At 37.2% G+C, this 19,390-nt stretch overlaps 1 protein-coding gene across 1 annotated transcript; it reads right to left on the bottom strand.

Moving 5' to 3' along the window:
• Positions 1–1,859: 1,859 nt before the first annotated feature.
• On the bottom strand, positions 1,860–18,237 carry LOC128510651 (transcription factor SOX-30-like). Its single transcript, XM_053483086.1, has 6 exons — positions 18,145–18,237; positions 17,597–17,823; positions 5,381–5,614; positions 5,079–5,276; positions 2,617–2,728; positions 1,860–2,505 (listed from the first exon to the last, which is right to left on the bottom strand). Exons 2-6 carry the CDS (start codon positions 17,745–17,747, stop codon positions 2,325–2,327), a joined length of 876 nt encoding a protein of 291 aa, XP_053339061.1. The 5' UTR covers positions 17,748–17,823; positions 18,145–18,237; the 3' UTR covers positions 1,860–2,324.
• Between the last annotated feature and the right edge of the window lie 1,153 nt (positions 18,238–19,390).

The following is a 19,390-nucleotide window of genomic DNA, read 5'->3' as shown; positions in this document are numbered from 1 at the left end:
TCTCACTAGAACCAGAAGATATGAGCACATCACACCTAACGTATCTGAGTGAACTGCTAGTGTCTTACAATCCGCCACGCCTACTTCGATCAAAGGATGCAGGCTGCTTGTCAGTACCGCGTATTATGAAAACTACAGCAGGGGGCAGAGCTTTTTCTTAAAAAGCCCCAAAGTTATGGAATAGTCTTCTAAATAGTATTCGGGACTCAGACACAGTCTCAGTGTTTAAGTCTGGGCTAAAAACCTATTTATTTAGACAAGCATTTTTATAAATAGATTAGCCATAGGTAAAGGAGCAGATCTGGGGAACTCATGGACGTAGAGTATTATGGTGAACTGGTATGTTTAGATGCTGTCTTCCCCACTCTCATTGATCCCTCAGGTTTGTTGACGGTGAGGTGATTGTTTGCTTTACATGTCAGGAAGCCCTCATGTCTGTGTTTCCTTCTGGCTCTCCCCTTTAGTTTTGCTGTTGTACTGTAGTTAGTCCTGCCCCTGCTTGCACTTTGCACTAAATATACATTCACCTTATACATTATTTGTGACTGTTACCATACCTAACTTTTATGTCTTCTTATTTCCTCTCTTTTCTTCTCTTCTCTTATCTTTCCCTCTCAATCCCTCTCTGTCGAGCTACATGTGTCGCTCCTGGGCACGAGACGGGAAGACACTCTGGACAGGGTGCCAATCCATCGCAGGACACACACACATACACACACTACTGACAATTTACGAGTGCCACTCCTAAATGAGTGAAACCCATTAAGCACAAGAACATGCAAACTCCATGCACATAAAGACGGGAACCGAGAAACCTGGAGGTGCAAGGCGACAGTGCTAACCACTATGCCACCATGCCGCCCTCATCAGGGACAATCAGGACATTGGTAAAAGCACTATACAAATAAATCAACTAACATGTCTACTATTGATATCATGGTAGAATATTGGATACAATTTCCCTTTGGGATTAATAATCTATCCATCCATCCATCTATCAACAAGCTGAAAAAAAAGTACATTTTTGAGATGTTTTGTTTCTCTTTTGATTATCATTATTTTTATTAGGACTACGATTAGTAGTAGTATGTTATTGTGTCATTATGTTCTTAGTTGTTTCTTTTTCTTGTTACCATCATTTTAATTTTTAATTTAAATTCAATTTTTTTATTTATAAATTTAACGTTTTATTATAAAACACCCTGCTGTATATGGCCTGATTGTTGACTTTTTTACAGCACTTTGGTCAGCTTTGTTGTTGTTTTAAAGTGCTTTAAAAATAAAGTGGTATGGTATGGTAACAAGAAATCTACGTGTACATGTGATTGGCACTCTGGATATCTGTGACTGTCCCCTTGACTGAAGCGGCTAGAGAAAGGTGCTTTTCAAAGCTTCCAAAGTTGATCGAAACATATTTACTGTAGAATCATCTTTAGCCGAATGGCGTCTCAGCGGACGTCAGGAATCGGCATCAACAATGTGTCCCGTAAACTGTTGTTTGATTGATCACTGATGCCTTTGCAATGAAGAAATCTAGGTATGTTAAGTGCACTATTGCATCACTGTACTAGTTTTCATTACAGCATGACAGCGAGTCATTATAGCATTACAGCATCCTGCACAACTTATTGGTCCAGACACCCATCAGTCACACACAACTTTTGTCAAACTCTTTTTTTTTAACAAACATCATGCTATTTGACTGCATTCAGTACACATGATTACCATGAAATAATAATACATGAAAATAATAAATGTTCTTATAATAAATGTGACTGCGATTTCAATAATCACACATTAGGACTTAAAAAAGGAACTTTATTTTAATTAAGAATAAAACAGGTTATGAACTGCATTACTATGGTTTAATAAATATGTAAAGGTTTAAGTTTGTGCAAGCTTTTTTTTATTTTAACCAACTATACAAGCATGACTAACAAAAAGATTAACAAATATGTCTCATAGGCAAGCAAATAGCACAAGTACATATGAACACATCTTTTTATTTTTGTTTTCAGTTGTTTTATAATAAGCAAAATGAATAATATTACAAGCATTTGGTGAATTCGCTTTTTTTTTTTTTTTTACATCATTCCCATATTCCTGTCGTGGTCAAATTAACGTGTTTTAAAAGTAATGATGACTTTGGTTCTAACATATCCAAAAACCGAAATGCACAGTTTGAAGCCTCCCCATTAACACACACCTGCAGTGCTTCCATATAAACAGCTGTTTTTTTTTAATGGTCATTGACACATACTGTATTGCTGGCACAGATCCATGCCACTTTAGTTTAAAGGGTTAAAGACCATCTCCTGGAACTTTTAAGTCTCCAACCCCTGAGGAAGGCTCTTTAACACATCCTCCAATGCTTGTTTGTCCAGGACTGGTAAACAACTTAAAAGATATGTGTCTGTGTTGTGGGTCTTTGTAGTGGAAAGATAATTGTCTAAGGCAGAAATATCATCGTCATCCAGGACAAAGGTGTCAGGAGAATCCAAGGCGCTGTGAACAGAATTATACTGAATTCTGACAGTTACTTAAAACAGCAGAATTATTTGCTTAATTTGTAACCATTTGACTTCTCAAACATCTCCAATGCCACTACCAGCTCACCTGGTCCCCGGGAATGAAGGTCCAGGCATACGGGACATTGGAGCAGCTGGAGGTGAAGCAAAGAGGGATCCTCCCGGAAAGATCGGTACTTGTTGGTCTAAACAGGCAGAGCCTACAGAGAAAAACAATAAGGCATGTTCATCCCACCATAAAGACACAAAAACACAAAAGCACAGGTTAAGGTACATTTTATCCTTTAGTATACCAGGGCATACTTTTTTTTTATTTATAAACAGCTATACTTACATTGTTTAGAGATAAACCAGAAACCAAATGTGGTCAAATTAAGAAACTCAATTAAAGGATTGCTCTGAGATAAACACAAGCTCACGCATCATGTAGATGTGCATCATCACGTCATCATCACATGCTAGTTTTGTAGAGAGAAACCAGTATGAGTATTAAATTGTATTAAATTCCTTAAATTATAAATGTAATTAACTATTTTAGTGACCATATGATGGATAAGTACGGATAAATGAGTTACAGAAAAATAAATAAGTAAATGAAAATATCAGCACTAAAAAGCAGCACGGCTTTAATTTTATTCTAGGTATCCTAGGTACAGTCGTGTTTATATTCATTACAACAGCATCCTTATGAGTCCGATATTGCTTTTATACAACAGTTTTCTAAACAAAAAAAATGGTGCAAAAAAACAAACTTATCATCTGGTGGCAGTAGAGAGTCAGAAAGTCACTTGAAATATCAGAATACTCAATATAAAAAAAAATATTTTAATTCTACACTTGTGAGGACCAGGCTTGTTGCTAGGCAGATTTGGCAATGTTTTCTTTTTTCTTTTTCTACCTTTTTCTCAGTATATAAACAATAAACATAATACTTCCAGATTTTAAAAGTCCTTTATCCATGTCTTATTTTTTTCCCCCCCAGTTATGTCCTTACAACACAGGTGGTCTGTCAGGGGTTGGTCCACACAAGTATATAAAGACAAACACACACACACAAATGGAAACACTGCTCTGTCCGGATAATTTTAAAGGTAAAGTGCAGGTTAATTTATTTTAGTTTTACTTTACATTTTATATTAACTATTTTTATATTAATATTTCTGCTTTAATATATGAGTGTTTTGATATACAAGCATGCTTCTGGAACAAATTATGCCCGCAATCCAAGGTTAAATTGTAATTGACATTTCAGACACAATATGGGCAAATATTTTGTGTAATTTTGCACTAACAAAAATAGTTGCCAAAGCAGCCACAGCTGGAAAGAGTAAGTCGTAAGTGTGTAACAGTGCAATGAAATGCATACCGGGGTAAATAAAAAATTAGCTGTACTCTGGATGTAGAATACATTTTTATTTACTCTTAGAAAAGACAATCTCCCTGCTTTTTAATATACTTTATTCATCTGTCAATAAGCTTTTGTACTTCCTTATTAAAAATGTTTTAGGCCGAACTGCCTCGAATCCACTGCTGTCTACACTTTGTCATTAGAACTAAATCTTGATCCTCATAGGGCTGCTTTCTGGGGACCAAACAGGTGAAAGTCCTATGGAGCAAGATCAGGACCATAGGGAGGATGCTTTAACACCTCAAACCTAGTGTCAACGATGTGAGCAGAAGTATGCGGACGGGCATTGTCATGCAAGATCACAATGCCCTTGGATAGCATTTTCTTTTGAATAATTTAAGTAAGATGGTGCTGCCAACAGAAGTTTTAAAATAACCAGAGTGCAGATAATACTTGACTTACCCTCGTGCAGACAAAACCTTTCTTTCATTTATATAGATTTAGTAGTATTGACTTATTTATCATTGTAAATAAATGTCAGAAATATTTTGATTTCTTTACATGGTGGCAGTTTTTATTTTTAAATCAATTTTAAATATATAAAATATATATGTTTTCAACTTTAAATCTGATAAGTATATGAATATATATTTTATGCGGACGGGCATTGTCATGCAAGATCACAATGCCCTTGGATAGCATTTTCTTTTGAATAATTTAAGTAAGATGGTGCTGCCAACAGAAGTTTTAAAATAACCAGAGTGCAGATAATACTTGACTTACCCTCGTGCAGACAAAACCTTTCTTTCATTTATATAGATTTAGTAGTATTGACTTATTTATCATTGTAAATAAATGAGAGTGCAGATAATACTTGACTTACCCTCGTGCCAGTCATATTATACATAATATCAGCACTCATGAGTTGCTGATTGGCCAACCAATTTGGTGGACTAAACTCTGTTGTATAATTAGTTAGTTAATCATACTATTATTATTATTATTGTTATTATTATTATACCTATAGACATAACTTACTACTGTATCTGGTTTGCTTGCTATAATGATTGATGACTTTAAAAAAGAAGCATTACATTTTACTGGAACTGGGATGTGCTATTTAAGCTCGGATTTGAAAATACTCCACAGTAAATGCCATTATTGTATGTAAGAGGCATATGAACAATAGCATTTTTTTTTACTAGACAGCATTAGGGTTATCTTCACGGTGGAGTTGTTCGAGGTTGAGTTGTTGAGTGATGCTACAGGGATGTCATGAGGAACAGAACTCTGAGTAAGAGTCTGGGCTATGGCTGGTGAGGTGCAAGATGTAGGTTTTGGAGGTGCCACTTCTGGGTTAACTCGCTTTTTCTTCCGCGGTCGTGGATTATATTCCCAATCTACATTTAAGAAAAGAAAGATTTAAATGTCATTCAGATAGGATAATATAACCCCAAAATTCTCAGGGTTGACCTGATGGACCTATTAACCATGTTCACCTCACCAGGAAACTGTTGTTGATGTTCCCATTTAAGCCTCAGTGACTCTGCAAAGTAGGGAACCTTCTGCTCATCACTTAGTTTTCTCCACTCAATCCCAAGCTTCAAGGTGATCTCTGCAGCGGTGGCGTTTGGACACGTCTTGGACAAAATAGGCCGATGTGTCCTTGCATAAACCAGGAATGCATTCATTGGCCTCTTGATGCGTCTGTGTTTACAATTTGCCATGTTAAGAACACCTTGAAAAAAAACCAAACACTAATAAGTTAAATCAAAATAATTTGGTGCAGCTACTAATATGTTTAGTAGAAATATAATATTACACTTGCTCCCAGAATTCTATTTAAGTTTTTAAAAAAGTGTGCATACAATGTTTTGAACCTTTCTATGTATATACAGCTGTGGGAAAAAAAAGAGACCACTGCAAAAAAAATTAGTTTCTTATGTTTTTCTTACAGGTGCATGTATTGGCGAGATGAACAGTTTTGTTTCATTTTTTGTGAACTGCTGACAATATTTCTAAATTCAAAATATAACAAGCGTTATTTAGAGTGTATAGTTAAAGGTAATGTAACATCACAACAAATCAAATAACCCGGAATTGCAATTACAGGTTTTGGAATGCTCTCCAACAGATTTTTATATTGCTATTGGGTAACCATCCAGAATGCAGCAGCGAGAGTCCTTACTCGAACTAGAAGATATGAGCACATCACCCCTATCTTATCCACATTGCATTGGCTTCCTGTGAAATTTCGCATCGATTTTAAAATACTACTCTTGACGTATAAAGCATTAAATAGTCTCACGCCGCAGTATCTGAGTGAACTGCTAGTGTCTTACGATCCGACACGCCTACTTCGATCAAAGGATGCAGGCTGCTTGTCAGTACCGCGTATTATGAAAACTACAGCAGGGGCAGAGCTTTTTCTTACAAAGCCCCAAAGTTATGGAACAGTCTTCTAAATAGTGTTCGGGACTCAGACACAGTCTCAGTGTTTAAGTCCAGGCTAAAAACCTATTTATTTAGCCAAGCATTTTTATAAATAGATTAGCCTTAGGAAAAGGAGCAGATCTGGGGGACTCATGGACATAGAGTATTATGGTGAACTGGTACGTTTAGATGCTGTCTTCCTCACTTTCATTGATCACTCAGGTTTGTTGACGGTGAGGTGATTGGTTGCCTTACATCTCTGGAAGCCCTCATGTTTGTGTTTCCTTCTGGCTCTTCCTTTTTAGTTATGCTGTCATAGTTAGTCCTGCCGGAGTCCCTACTTGCACTCTACAGTTAATATACATTCACATTATACATTGTGTGACTGTGACCATACCTAACTGTTATTTCTCCATCTCTTTTGCTCTCTCCTTTTCTGCTCTATCCTCTCTCTCTCTCCGTCTCTTCTTTTTCCTCTACCTATCTCTCTGTCGAGCTATGCATGTCGCTCCTGAGCTGCCATTGATCCAGACCCCCTCTGCCCGCTGGACCTCTCTAACTCATCCTGGAGTCCTGCTTTTGGTTGGAGATCTCATCACATGGATGCCCCTGTGTGGTCTGCCTGGAGTGCGTGTGGTGACTGGGGATGGTTCCACTTTTCCATAAAGGTGGTCCTGTCCTCGACTGATGCAGACAGCTGTTCTCTGAGGACCTGTGACTTCAGTCGCTCAATAGTTCAGGACTGGAATTCCTCACAGTCTACCTGAGCCTCCAGGAACAAACTGGACTTTAATCTTACACATCTCATCTTATACTGAACATCCAGTCTCGCATATTATTATGCACATCAATCCCTGCTATCTGTTTTCACCCAAATGAGGATGGGTTCCCTGTTGATTCTGGTTCCTCTCAAGGTTTCTTCCTATTACCATCTCAGGGAGTTTTTCCTTGCCACTGTCGCCGTTGTCCTAGGCTTGCTCATCAAAGACAATCATATAATTTTGATTTATACACATTCACATTTTATACAAACTTAATTCTTTTGATTGTGTAAAGCTGCTTTGTGATGATGTAAATCATTAAAAGGGCTATACAAATAAAATTGAATTGAACTAAATTGAATTTCTGATTAAAAGAACGAAATTAACTAAATGACTCACAAAAAAATTCGTTCATTTTGATGAACAAGATTCAAAGAACCGAGTCACTAAAATGATTCCCATCACTAGCCAAGTAGGGATAACTGCAGGCTGGAGCAATAGGCGGGGAGCAAAAGGTCGAGGCGTGCCGAAGGGGTAGAGGGCATGTCGAAAGGTAGGAGGCGTGTCAAAAAGTAGGGGGCATGTAAAAAAGATAGGGGTCGTGCCAAAAGGTTTCTCATTGGTGAATGGAGCTTCCCGTTGGCCAATCAGCGTGCTGAAAGGTAGGGGGCGTGTCGAAAGCTTTCTCATTGGTGAAAGGAGCTTCTGCGTTGGCCAATCAGCGGTAATCCTATTTATATGTAAGTGCCTTTATTTTAGCGTGGAAGAACATGGTGGCAGTAAGGCTTGGTGTGGTTAGTCAATATAAATAATTTTTTTCTTTTTTTATCATTTAATTGTTCGTTTAATTGGTGCCCACAGACACATATTACTGTGAGACGAAACACGGACAGGTTTTCCCTCGAAGTAAGGGTTGGCAGTTTGTATTGGTGTCCGTTTTGTGCTACAGATGTTTTTAGGCCTCGTGAAATGTTTTAGGTCTCGTCATTTTATTCTGACAGAGAGTTTGAAGGATTCTGTTCCATGGACTGCTACTACAGCATAAATGAATGAATGAGCAGATTGAGTGTACAGGTTGGGTGGAGTACACTCTTAAACGGAGCAGCTCTGCCTCTAAATAAAAATTTTTTTTGGCTAAAATTGTGTCTGTTTACTGAATAAGTGACACTTTAAAGGTTACTAAACTGTACCCATCCTCCCCTTTATTGTGGTGTTTTATGAACTATATTTGTCCTTATCAGGCAATGTCAAAGTCAACGTTAGTGTCAATTTTGCTACACGTACAGTGTATACATATAGAGAATTGAAATTACGTTTCTCTCAACTCTTGTTACAAATAACACTGAAAAAACTTAAAGAAACCTATAAAAAAACTCTGGAGAACTTGGAGAACAACAGAGGTAAGATAATTGAGTTACTGTTCTGCAAAAAGGGACAGTTTACAACACAGAAGGCTGATATGGTAAAAAATGGAAAAGTGCAATAAGAGTAGTGCAAGTGTGCTTTTAATATTAGCCTTTAAACACGCAACTTGCGCAACCAATCATAAAGACCTTTCAGCACGCCCCAACCTTTCGGCACGCCCATTACTCCGATCTGCAGCTACCCCTGTCTCTCACTAGCGGCAACCTAGTGGAGCCAAGTACCCCTGTCTGCAGCCTGCAGATCAGGGCGGGACTGAATCTGGGGGCCACATAGCTCCGCCCACATAGATTCTCATTGGTTGTAAGTAAATTAATGACATCGAGGCAACGTTCCTCCCACAATTCCTCTCATTGGTGGCAAAGTGATGACGTTGAAACTTCCATTTTTGGTGTTCTTTGCTGCATGGTGAGTAGGTGTACCGGGTACATTTTATGTCTAAATTGTTAATTTAAAGTGTATCGTTAGTACATAAAGTAAGTTTTTGTGTGTGTGCTTTTTAAGACATTTGAGATGATGTGTCTTCCCCAGTGCATGCGTGGTATGTCATGGATATAGTTTTCATCTATAACTGTTAGTAATTCATGCATATGTACTGTATACCGTTTGCCGCCTGTCGTGGATGATGTTTCACTGTAAACGAGCCTCAATGTAATAAATGTGTATCTTTATTACAACAGTAACTCTAAAGCGACTAACATTACTGACTTCATTTAAATGTATTTTTTCCTTAGTAAATTAACTTTAATGGTTTCATTTTTAATGTTGTAATGGGATTTGCAAAATGTTAGGATTTGTTTCTGTGAATAAAATCATTTAGCACAAAGAGAAGGGCTTGTTTTTTATAATGCTACTTCTATATATACACAATTTAAATTATTTGATACTAAAACCAATGATCTATCCCTTCTATTTGCAGATCCTTGATGTTGACATCCCCATTAATATTCCCTGTGCACCACATTTTCTATTTTGTTTAACTTGTTTTGTTTTGCTGTTATTCTCCAACACTTACAGTGCACTACCCCTTAATTATCTTTGTTTTGTTTACATAACCCAAGGGCTCTTTTAAGAGCCATTTTCTTCGCAAACATGCATAAAAGTGTTAAGCAAAGGGCAGTGTGAGTAGTATATAAAAGACTGCTGCACCAATTGCCCTTTCTGCCCATACACCAGTATGCCACAGTTGGTGTACTATCACATCAAAAACCATTTCCAGTTGGCAGTGCACCATGATGGTGAGTTAAACAATTTTGCTTTTGTCACTTTAGTTTGTTTACTATGGTACCAAACCGGGCAGTAATGCTCTGTGCATAATTATGTATGTCTGAATTTGTAATGGAGTGTTTGTTTTATTTTAAGGCATTATATTGGCCGATGATTGGTGCATCCCTACTTTACTGATCAAGGACATTAAATCGCAAATAAATTTGCTTGTTATTTGACTGTCCACAGGTCAGAGTGAAATACAAATTAAGTTAAGTATAGGCAATTATCTACAAATATATAGTAATGAAATGTTTTTTGTTTTTGTTTTGTTTTTATTTCAGATTTTATCATCAAAAAATGCAGTTTGAAATGTCGGGCAAAATCCCACTTTTACTGCTGCTATTGTTCATTGACTGTGTTAACTCGGGCAAATTTACTGAAGCACATTGGCAGCCATTCTTCCACACCACCCCATCCTCGGTCGTCCTGCGTCCAGCAGACTCAGCCTCGGTCGTCCTGCGTCCAGCAGACTCAGCCTCGGTCGTCCTGCGTCCAGCAATCTCAGCCTGGGTCACCTGCATTCCTCCCAAAATGCTCAGCAAGAAGGACTGTAACTTGCAGCCAATGTAATGTAACTTTGAAAACAATCGCGACAGAGAAGAGTTTGTGTGTTTGTTTGGCAACCTGAGAGAAGGAGGGGCTGAAAGGGGGCTTGCTCACGTTTACAGCCCCCTTCTCTCAGGTTGCCAAACAAACACACAAACTCTCTGCCTTACACAGACACAAACACGCTCAAAAACACTGCAAGCACTAAGACCCAGCAGGGGAGACGGTAGGTCTCGGCTTTACAGCTCCTCTCCTATCAGGGTGCCAAACAAACACACAAACTCTTTTTTGTCACGATTGTTTTCAAAGGTGAGTTGTTTAATTAGTTTTTTGTTGTTGTTGTTGTTGTTGTTTTACTTTACAGTAGTGATCCCGTTAGTATGCGCTCACACGAGTGTGGCTAGTGATGTTCCTTGCTAATTTTTAAACGGTTTAAAAACGGTCTCTCCATTAATGTGTGCGTGTGCGCACGCACATTACACACACACACACACACAGCGTGTGTGTGTGTATTCACCCAGCAGAAGAAACGATTACCTACAAATCCGCTGCAAAAGAGAGAAAAACCGTTGGCTCACTTGTGATGACGTGACGCTCGATGTCAAAACAAGAAGCGCATGCGTGAAACATGATACTCGGTGCTCGTAAACTAAGACAATGCTCGTTTTTCAAGTCAAAATTTCTGCTCGTCTTGCGAAACACTCGTAAACCGTGTTACTCGTAATCCAAGGTTCCACTGTATATATATATATATATTACAGTGAGTGAAATCCCATCTCCACCTGCAACTTACAATGGTCATTTTTGGGATTCAGTAGTAAGTTTTGATTATATATATTTTTTTTCTAAAATATCCCAATTTTATAACTGCTTTTGATATGAAGCAGGTATGAAAACAGGAAAATAAAAAACAGGCAGCCTAGGATTTGTTTTTCTATTTACAGCCTAAGGCTTGCTTTTGGTTAATGTTTTATTTCTGAAAAAGCAAAATAATTTTTTTTTCATCTTAGCCCACAAATTTTTTATTAGTTTAAAGCTTAAACATCTAATTTATTCATTTTTATTTTTTTTTATATAGAAAAGCATACAAGACCCTATCCCTAAAAACATACAAAAAGCAAATGAAAGGAAGTTAAAGGTTCACCTTCCCTGGCTGGCTCACAAGAAGACGCTTGTGGATCCTGACTGCCACCCAATCACTGGTTCCTCAGAGCACTACTGCTTGTGTGACGGTTTCCACCAAAACAATAGTAAAGATCAGAGAGATGTGCTGCGTACTTCTGGTGTCGTACCAGAGCTGACTGGAAAAATTAATAGTCATAGAGCAGCTGTTTTCAGAAGTAAAGAGAACTAATTACTTTTTAAACCATTTAAGACCATCTGCACACATATTTCTTGTTTGAAATACACTTCATCATCAGAACCTTGGGAAGAACAGGAAGAAGAAGGAGCACCTCAAGCAACTGTTCAGTGGCAATTGTAATTTTCAGTTAGATTGCAATGGAAAGATCACACTGGGTAATGTTTAAATATTCTATGTGCGGAATTTGAATTCTGAAGGGTCACTTCCTTATAATTTTACACTTTATTGTACTAACTATATCTTCATAACATGCACAGGAGGAGCAGGACTAAATGTGGCAGCAGATTATTCAAAGACAACCCAATTTTTGAATGAAACTCTAGATGTGCAAGAAACACATGCAGGTTGAGCTTGTTCTTTAAATCAATAAAGTTTATGTGCTTTGCTTAATATTTAAGATTTGTTTATATCTTTTATTTATGTACAGCTGTCCAGTCGCAATGTGACCCTGGGTGGCAAGCAGAACATTTTGGGGATCTATGCCAAATCGTGGGCAACAGCAGTTGGTAAGTTCCATTCAGGAATTTTATTTTGCAAAATACAGTTCATCAACGTAAGTATTTTATTTTGGTGGTTTTGTTTCTTCTATTTTTTTTCTGAATCCTAGCTTAGCAATGCTTTGGATGTCAGAAAGTTTCAAGATGAGCAACTCACAACTGTATACAACATAACCCTAACACGATCAGACCTGTGCTCTCTAGGCCTGGAAAAAGACATAGAGGGAACGGTAAACAGCTAAGACACATAATATTTCCATATAGAATTGATCAATGATGTTTATGTTGAGTTTTTTTATTTTATTTTATTTTATTTTATTTCTTCAATTACAGGTTCTCAACTGTTGCCTTAAAGTGCTAGAGACCATAGCAAAATCAAAGGTGATAGAGTCTGTATTTTGTGCTCAGATTGCTTAAGCTGCTTAAAGGAATAGCTTAAAGTATGTTCTTTTTTTTAATACAGTATGTAAATGTAAATGTTTTTTGTGGCAATTCATATTAAGTTGCTACATGGCCAAATAGAAATAATAAATCCTGACAACTTTTCTGAGTTTTGGTCATGACCAATATATATTTTTTTAAAGCTGGATATAAACATTGATTGGTTTATCTTCTCAACATGGGTACCAGGACATTGGATGGTTTGTAATTCTTAATCTTTAACCCGTTTAACTTGTGATTTACTTATGTCTGCTTCTGCCTGAATTCGTGCTGTATGTGAACAATTATTCTTTTTGTCAATATATTGAACTGTGTCCATGTGTGAGATTACAGGAATGCATCCTTAGTTCAGATTTAAGCATATCTACACAGAGCAAGTGTTTTGCAGTAAAGGAAGAATGGAATATTTTCCATAAAATGCTAAAAATGTATTCTGATCTACTTTTTGATTTATAAACTGCTGTTGTCATCTTGTTGTCTGGTGAATGTATTGTCACATACTCAACAGATTGTGAATCCGGGAAAGCATGACATTTATTTCCTTGATCCTCTGCATGGTGAAATATTCAATCAGGAAGAATATGTGCAAATCTACAGGTTTTATAGTGCACTGTTTTGAGGTTGTGGTCGTTCATAACCACGTTTTTATAAGATTGTGGTTGTTCTTTACCACATTTTTAAAAAGACTGTGGTCGTTCCTAATCACATTATTTAAAAGATTGTGGTCGTTCTTTACCACATTTGTAAAAAAACTATTTGTTCCTAACCATGTGAATTTGTTTTGTCTTTCTCATCACAGAAATATTGCACAGATCATTTCTCCTGGGCCTTGGCATGAATACTGTGTCAACAATATGGTACCAATAATCATTTGAAAAAAGTAAATGTAAAAGCATTTTAAATAATTTGTTTTTCAAGGTAGATTGACTGTGTTCATGGCTACATCAACAGGGCCTTCCACGACAACATTGAAGCAACAACTGTGGCATTTTTGTCCTTATGGTAAGTTTATAGAGCTGATGTTTTCTTACTAGATTTTGATCCAGTATAGAACAAATGTGTTCGTAATGTTTACAATTCCAGTATTCCCTGAGCTTTGCAACCACAGGGTACTTTAATTTTACAGAGGTAAATAAAAACTAAGAACTAATTAAAAAGTAATAAGAAAGTATATATATATATATATATATATATATATATATTTTTTTTTTTTTTTTTTTTTTTTTCCACCCTCAGACAGACATGCCTGGTATTAGGTGATGGTGGTGTTTGCTTCTTTTGGAGAATTTCACCTTGAGATTTATTGTCTTTTCTTTATTTCTCTACATTTTTTTAACTAGCACTTAATTATTTGCTGAGGTGCGCTTTTACATTATACATACTAGGCCTGTGCAATATAATAAAAATGTTTAAAGAAATTGTAAATGTACATATTGCGATATGCGTAATTGCTTCAATTTTTAATCTATTTAGGGTCATGAACAAAAGCACAAAGAGAGTTACTTTTGTACGTTTAATGGGAATCAGTCAATTTTTAATTTTAAAGGTGTAGCACTTTTTATTATGTAAACAAAGAGACTCAAGAGGCAAACTGAAAATAATGTAATTTAATTACACTTAATGACTTTTTTGTTGTATTTTCTTAACATGTGTAGAATTACATGTCTTCTCTGCTATTCCTTTTAGGCACAAAAGGCAATCGTGACTCCTGAGTTGCAACTTTTGGATGTAAGTCTCTTACAGTAAGTGCTGGAATACTGTCCTGTTTCATTTAAGCAAATGAAGGGTTAAACGTTTTCCATATACTTTCCAGTTAACCATGGCGATCTTGGAGATCATACTCTTGGAAGTAGTGCTACAGGATGGAGATGCTGCCTACATAAATATTTCACTTACTTGCAGTTGCTTTAGTGCAATTGTAAACAGGACCCAGTTCAGACAGAAGGCACACTATGCATGGCTTGACGGTAAGCATCTGTCCGTTTTTTTATGTAATTTTGCTTATTGTATTTTTAAAGCTGTATCATGGCTAACAATCCTAAATAAGTTCTGCTTTGTGTGTGTTTTTGGCTACAGGTGTAGTGAACTGGGAAAATTGGAGTGAAGCATCAAGGGCTGAATTACGGGTGCCTTTTAAAATTTAAGAATGCAAAATATGTAAAACGTTATTTAAGACCTGCTTCGGTTATTGCGGCAATGGGAAACATGGTTGCCTCAGAGGATTTTATGATGGCACAGAGGACCCAGACTGCTGTTTCACGTGCCATTATTAAATTGGGAGGGAGAATTAATGCTTTGCTGAAACTGTAAACAGTATCATCTTAAATAAATAAAAGTGAAATTAATTCATTTGTCATCATAATTTATTCATGTGTCATAAATGTTTGTATTTATAAACAATTCTGATGTTTAACAACAATTTTCTTAAATTTCTTATTAAATTTATTAATTTAATAACATAAGGATAGTGGTGAGAATATTACACATTTATCTATTTTATTAACAATATTAAAACACGGATTGCCAGAAATGGGACCAAACAGCGGAAGCCTTGCTTGTAAATGTATTAGTGCTGCACGATTAATCATATCGCAATCGCGATGTCAGCCTATGCGATTACATTACAGCAAATGTTGCGATTATATTAAATAAACAAATGCGTTCGCGGACGTAACAAGACATTCATTCTTAGAGCTGTATGGTCATTTCTTATGTCAAAAATAAAAAATAACCAGTCAGTCTTGTGTAGCTGGTGTTCATGTGACTTTCCGCAGCGCAGTGTGGAGACGGAATTAAATGGATACAGAAGAGACCGACGCTGAACTTGTGCCCAGAAAAAATGCAAGCTCTGTTATTTGCCGATTTTTTGGTTTCAGGATATCGGACACTAAGCAGAAATTTGGAAAACTAAAGTCGCTACATCAGGTGGCAAAACAACAAATTTATATCAGCACCTGAAGCAACACAGAAAAGTATGATAAATGCATGGCGGTAAAAGCCAAGAGTAGTAAAAAGTCCAAACAAAGCACAACCGAGTGTGAGCAGAACAAAACAACACATTATTACAGATGCGTTTGTAAGTCTCAGTAAGTGACGTAGCGACGTTCAACTTGAAATAACTGCAGTGAAATTCTTTTTAACCCCTACGGACCTTTGGTCAAGCAGGACGACTGAGACATATATTAGCCTAACCGCGCACAATGAGTTTGAACTGAAAAGCCGTTGCCTGCAAACATCGTATTTCCCTGGCGATCACACCGGAGAGAACATACTGTAGCCGCGAGTTTGAGAAGGCACTGGCTGTATGGGACCTCTGTAAGGATGGTTTGGTCGCTGTCACAACAGACAACAGCACAAACATCACCAAAGCGGTGGCACTTAATCACTGGACTAGGTTCCAGTGCTTCGGGCATAGACTTCATTTGGCCATCGGTAAGTTAAATTAATTTAATCTTTTCATATTTAAAGCTACTTAACTGTATGTTAGAGAGGACAGCTATTAACAGATTTATTTAAGAATAAATGGAAATACAGTGTAGAAATCTGTGTCACAAAGAACACTAGAAATGTCTCATTTAAATTATTTTCATGATTATTAGCATGACTCTAAAATTAATATGTTTAAAGGACACTTTTATTTCCTTTAATCTCTTCTTCATCATTAGATTAAAAATGGTGAGTGATTTGATAAAAATACCAATAAAGTATATGTTACATCCTCCTTAAATGTCCCTGTTTTGGGACAAAATGTAAAAATTACTACTTTTGACTTTTTAATTTTATTTTAAAGTTAATTTAATGTAATTAAATTCAATAATGTAAAGATGTTAGTTATTTAAATTTGTACAATTTTGTTTTAATTAGAAAACATTGTTCATTTCTAGTTGCTAGATTGCACTGTACACTATATCTCAGTTGAGAAATTAAAATTTCAGCATTATTAGTAATGTGGGTGGATTTTCCTGGATAACAAGCAAGTTGAGTCATACCACTTGTTTATCCTATCGCAATCGTAAATCGCAATTTTGACCTTAATAATCGCAATGTGACATTTTTGCCAAATCGTGCAGCCCTAAAATGTATGTAACCTTAAACCACAAACCAGTCATAAGCGTACATTTAAAAAAAAACTTAACTGAGATTTGTACGCATCTGAATAAATAAGCAAAGGATTCAGTGTTTGTATAAAATGTATAATTCATAAGTATTATTTCCAACTGCATTTTCTGTTTATCGTGGCAGCAACTTCAATCCATTTCACTAACCAATGAGAGGAGTTGTGGGAGGAAAGTTGCGTCGATGTCAATAATTTACTTACAACCAATGAGAATCTATTTGGGCGTGCACGTGCAGCCCCGCCCCAGATTCAGCCCCTCCCCGATCTGCAGGCTGCAGACAGTGGTGCTCGCTGCAGAGCCAAATGGGAGGAGCTGGAGCTCTAGCTCCCCCTCGCTAGATCTAGTGGGCGGGGCTTCTCAGTGGAGCTGGGGCTCGAGCCGTTGATCTTCCGATTAGTAACTCAGACCCTTAACGCAGTGGGTCGGCCCCGCCCTTAACGGATCTGAGGGTGGACATACAGTGGAAAAGTGAGGGTGGAAATAAAGCTAGTTTTAAAACCTTTTGATACCACCTTGTGTGTATTTGTACGTGTGTGTTTCCTTTCGCCAATTTTCCTGCAACACAAATGGGACAGACTGGAGATGTTGGAGAAGACTGGTGGAATTGATAACTCAAACTTAAGATTTGTTTAGGGTAAAATACGCTCTGTTTACGTATTTATTGGTTTATTTTAACTGACTTAAACTGTTTTAAACCTTCTTCATAAAGTCCGAAGTACTGAGCCGTTACACTTTAACTAAATGTACTAAACTTGGCGACTACAGTCCCTTTATACCACCCAGTAGGGGTTAGCTCTTAAAGGGAGTGAGACCTCGTGACTTTTCGAATTTACTAGAAAACAATTTAGCAAGCTCGCGCCTGGTCCCTACCTGTGCTTGTTTGACGCTGGGCGAGGCTCACGGGCTCGTTAGGCGTGTCGCCGATCATTGGCTGAGAGGGGCTCGCGCCCCTCAATAAAGTCTCCAGTTTGCCACCGCTCGTCTTCACAGCGCGAGGGGGTGGATTAAGTCTTGAACTCATAGTTTTGTCTTTGAGTCCAAGTTCATGCTGGATTCCTCAGCGATATTTCATTTTCGAGAGAGAGGGATGTCGCTCGCTTTAAAAAAAAAAAAACGCAACTGTTATCTCCAACGTCTTCGCGCTCACCTCTTTGTCAGCTCGATTATCGATGACGTCATACCACTGTAACCATGGTGATGAGCGAGCCATAAAGCGCAGGCTTAAGAATTAAGAAGTACAATGTTTTCACACATCATATGTGCTGATATATTATTTTTTTCCATAAACATAATCCACAATGCATTGAAATGAAATTAAAAGTAAAGAAGTGTATAAGTTGTATAAGTGTTTAGTTGCAATGCAACTAAAATGAAGAAGGCATGGGTTGTCTTAAAACATAAAACCTCTTCATACTCACTGTTTTGAAGGATCACTGGTCTCAGAGGTCAATGATTTAGGGTTTTTTTGTTGCTTAAATCTGTAAATCCACCACCTTCTTCTTTGTAAAAACTCTCATACACAACTTGTTCCCTTTTCACAGGTCTACCATTGCAATGCTAGGAGTGGGTAGCAATCACTCAGCAGGTTGGGCCTCAAGAAGAATAAAATATACAATTGTAGGAACATAGCACATACAAAACTCAGGAGCAAAGGACATCTTCATGAGGAACAACCAGTACTTGTAGGTATATAATTAATATGCAATTTAAATTAACTTAGATAAAGATATTCATAAGTAAATAAAGATGAGAAATAAATAAAACAAGATATTTAAGATAATAAAAACAAAAAGGTCACAGCGTTCTGTTGGTTAATTCTAAACGGCGAGAAAGTAGTAAGGAACTTTTGTGGTTCTTCACAGAGTTTAGTGAGCACAAGAGTATTTGGAAAAAAAGGGGATTTCAAAAGTTTGCATTTGTGGCCATAAAATTTTCAATCAAAATATAAAAATTGACAACCCATCTACATGATTTGTTATTATCACAAAGAAACGTTAGTTGGACATAGTGAGTGTTTCTCTGGCACAAAGGTGGGATTTGATAAACTGCAATAAGCCACACTGAACTGCTTTTATGACTAGAGGTTACCCACAGCTCCATCCGCACACATCTCTGGTTTGAGTGCAAGGGAAAGAACAGAACACGTGATATATTTACGTTTACTGTCTTAACCCATAAAGTATTGCAAAGTTCCACTGATAGTAAACAAATAGTATTCCACAACTACAAACAATGTATTGAAAGTATTAAAAGATAGTATAAAGGGGTCTCAAAAAGTTTCGAGATTCGCACGCCACAGATTTGGTCGCTTTTGCCATATGTCCTTCCTCAGATGCCTTAAAACCTGGCAGCAAAATTCACTATTGATGGTCTGGCCTCAGGGGACGAATTTTTGATGCACAATGGCTTAAATGTGGAAAAAGATGATGACCATGAGCTTTGTTCAGCTATCACTGTGACGACTGTCACTTTATCTCAGGCTCGTTTCCATACACCCAGCAGTGTTGTTGGTTGTTCTCTTATGATCATCATGCACAAGTTGGCGAATTGTTTCTCCCTGTAACTGTGCCTGTAGCCTTGTGCTGTCATATGTTGGCATGTTACAAAACCTTTTGGTACCACGTAACAACAAACACTGCAATAATAAAATGCTAACTGAATATT

This window comes from Clarias gariepinus, chromosome 22, assembly GCF_024256425.1.
Source record: "Clarias gariepinus isolate MV-2021 ecotype Netherlands chromosome 22, CGAR_prim_01v2, whole genome shotgun sequence".
In the NCBI taxonomy this organism is placed as follows: domain Eukaryota; kingdom Metazoa; phylum Chordata; class Actinopteri; order Siluriformes; family Clariidae; genus Clarias; species Clarias gariepinus.
The sequence above is the reverse complement of the archived record's forward strand: the minus strand, read 5'-3'. Positions and strand labels throughout refer to the sequence as shown.

Excerpts from the sequence above, each read along its gene's own strand:
- LOC128510651 (XM_053483086.1), bottom strand. The coding sequence starts at position 17,747 with ATGAGTTCAAGACTTAATCCACCCCCTCGCGCTGTGAAGACGAGCGGT. Across the intron at positions 5,615-17,596 it reads CCAGCGTCAAACAAGCACAG|GTGTTCTTAACATGGCAAAT; the intron begins GTAGGGACCAGG and ends TTTTTTTTCAAG. Across the intron at positions 2,729-5,078 it reads GATAACCCTAATGCTGTCTA|GCTCTGCCTGTTTAGACCAA; the intron begins GTAAAAAAAAAT and ends TTTTCTCTGTAG.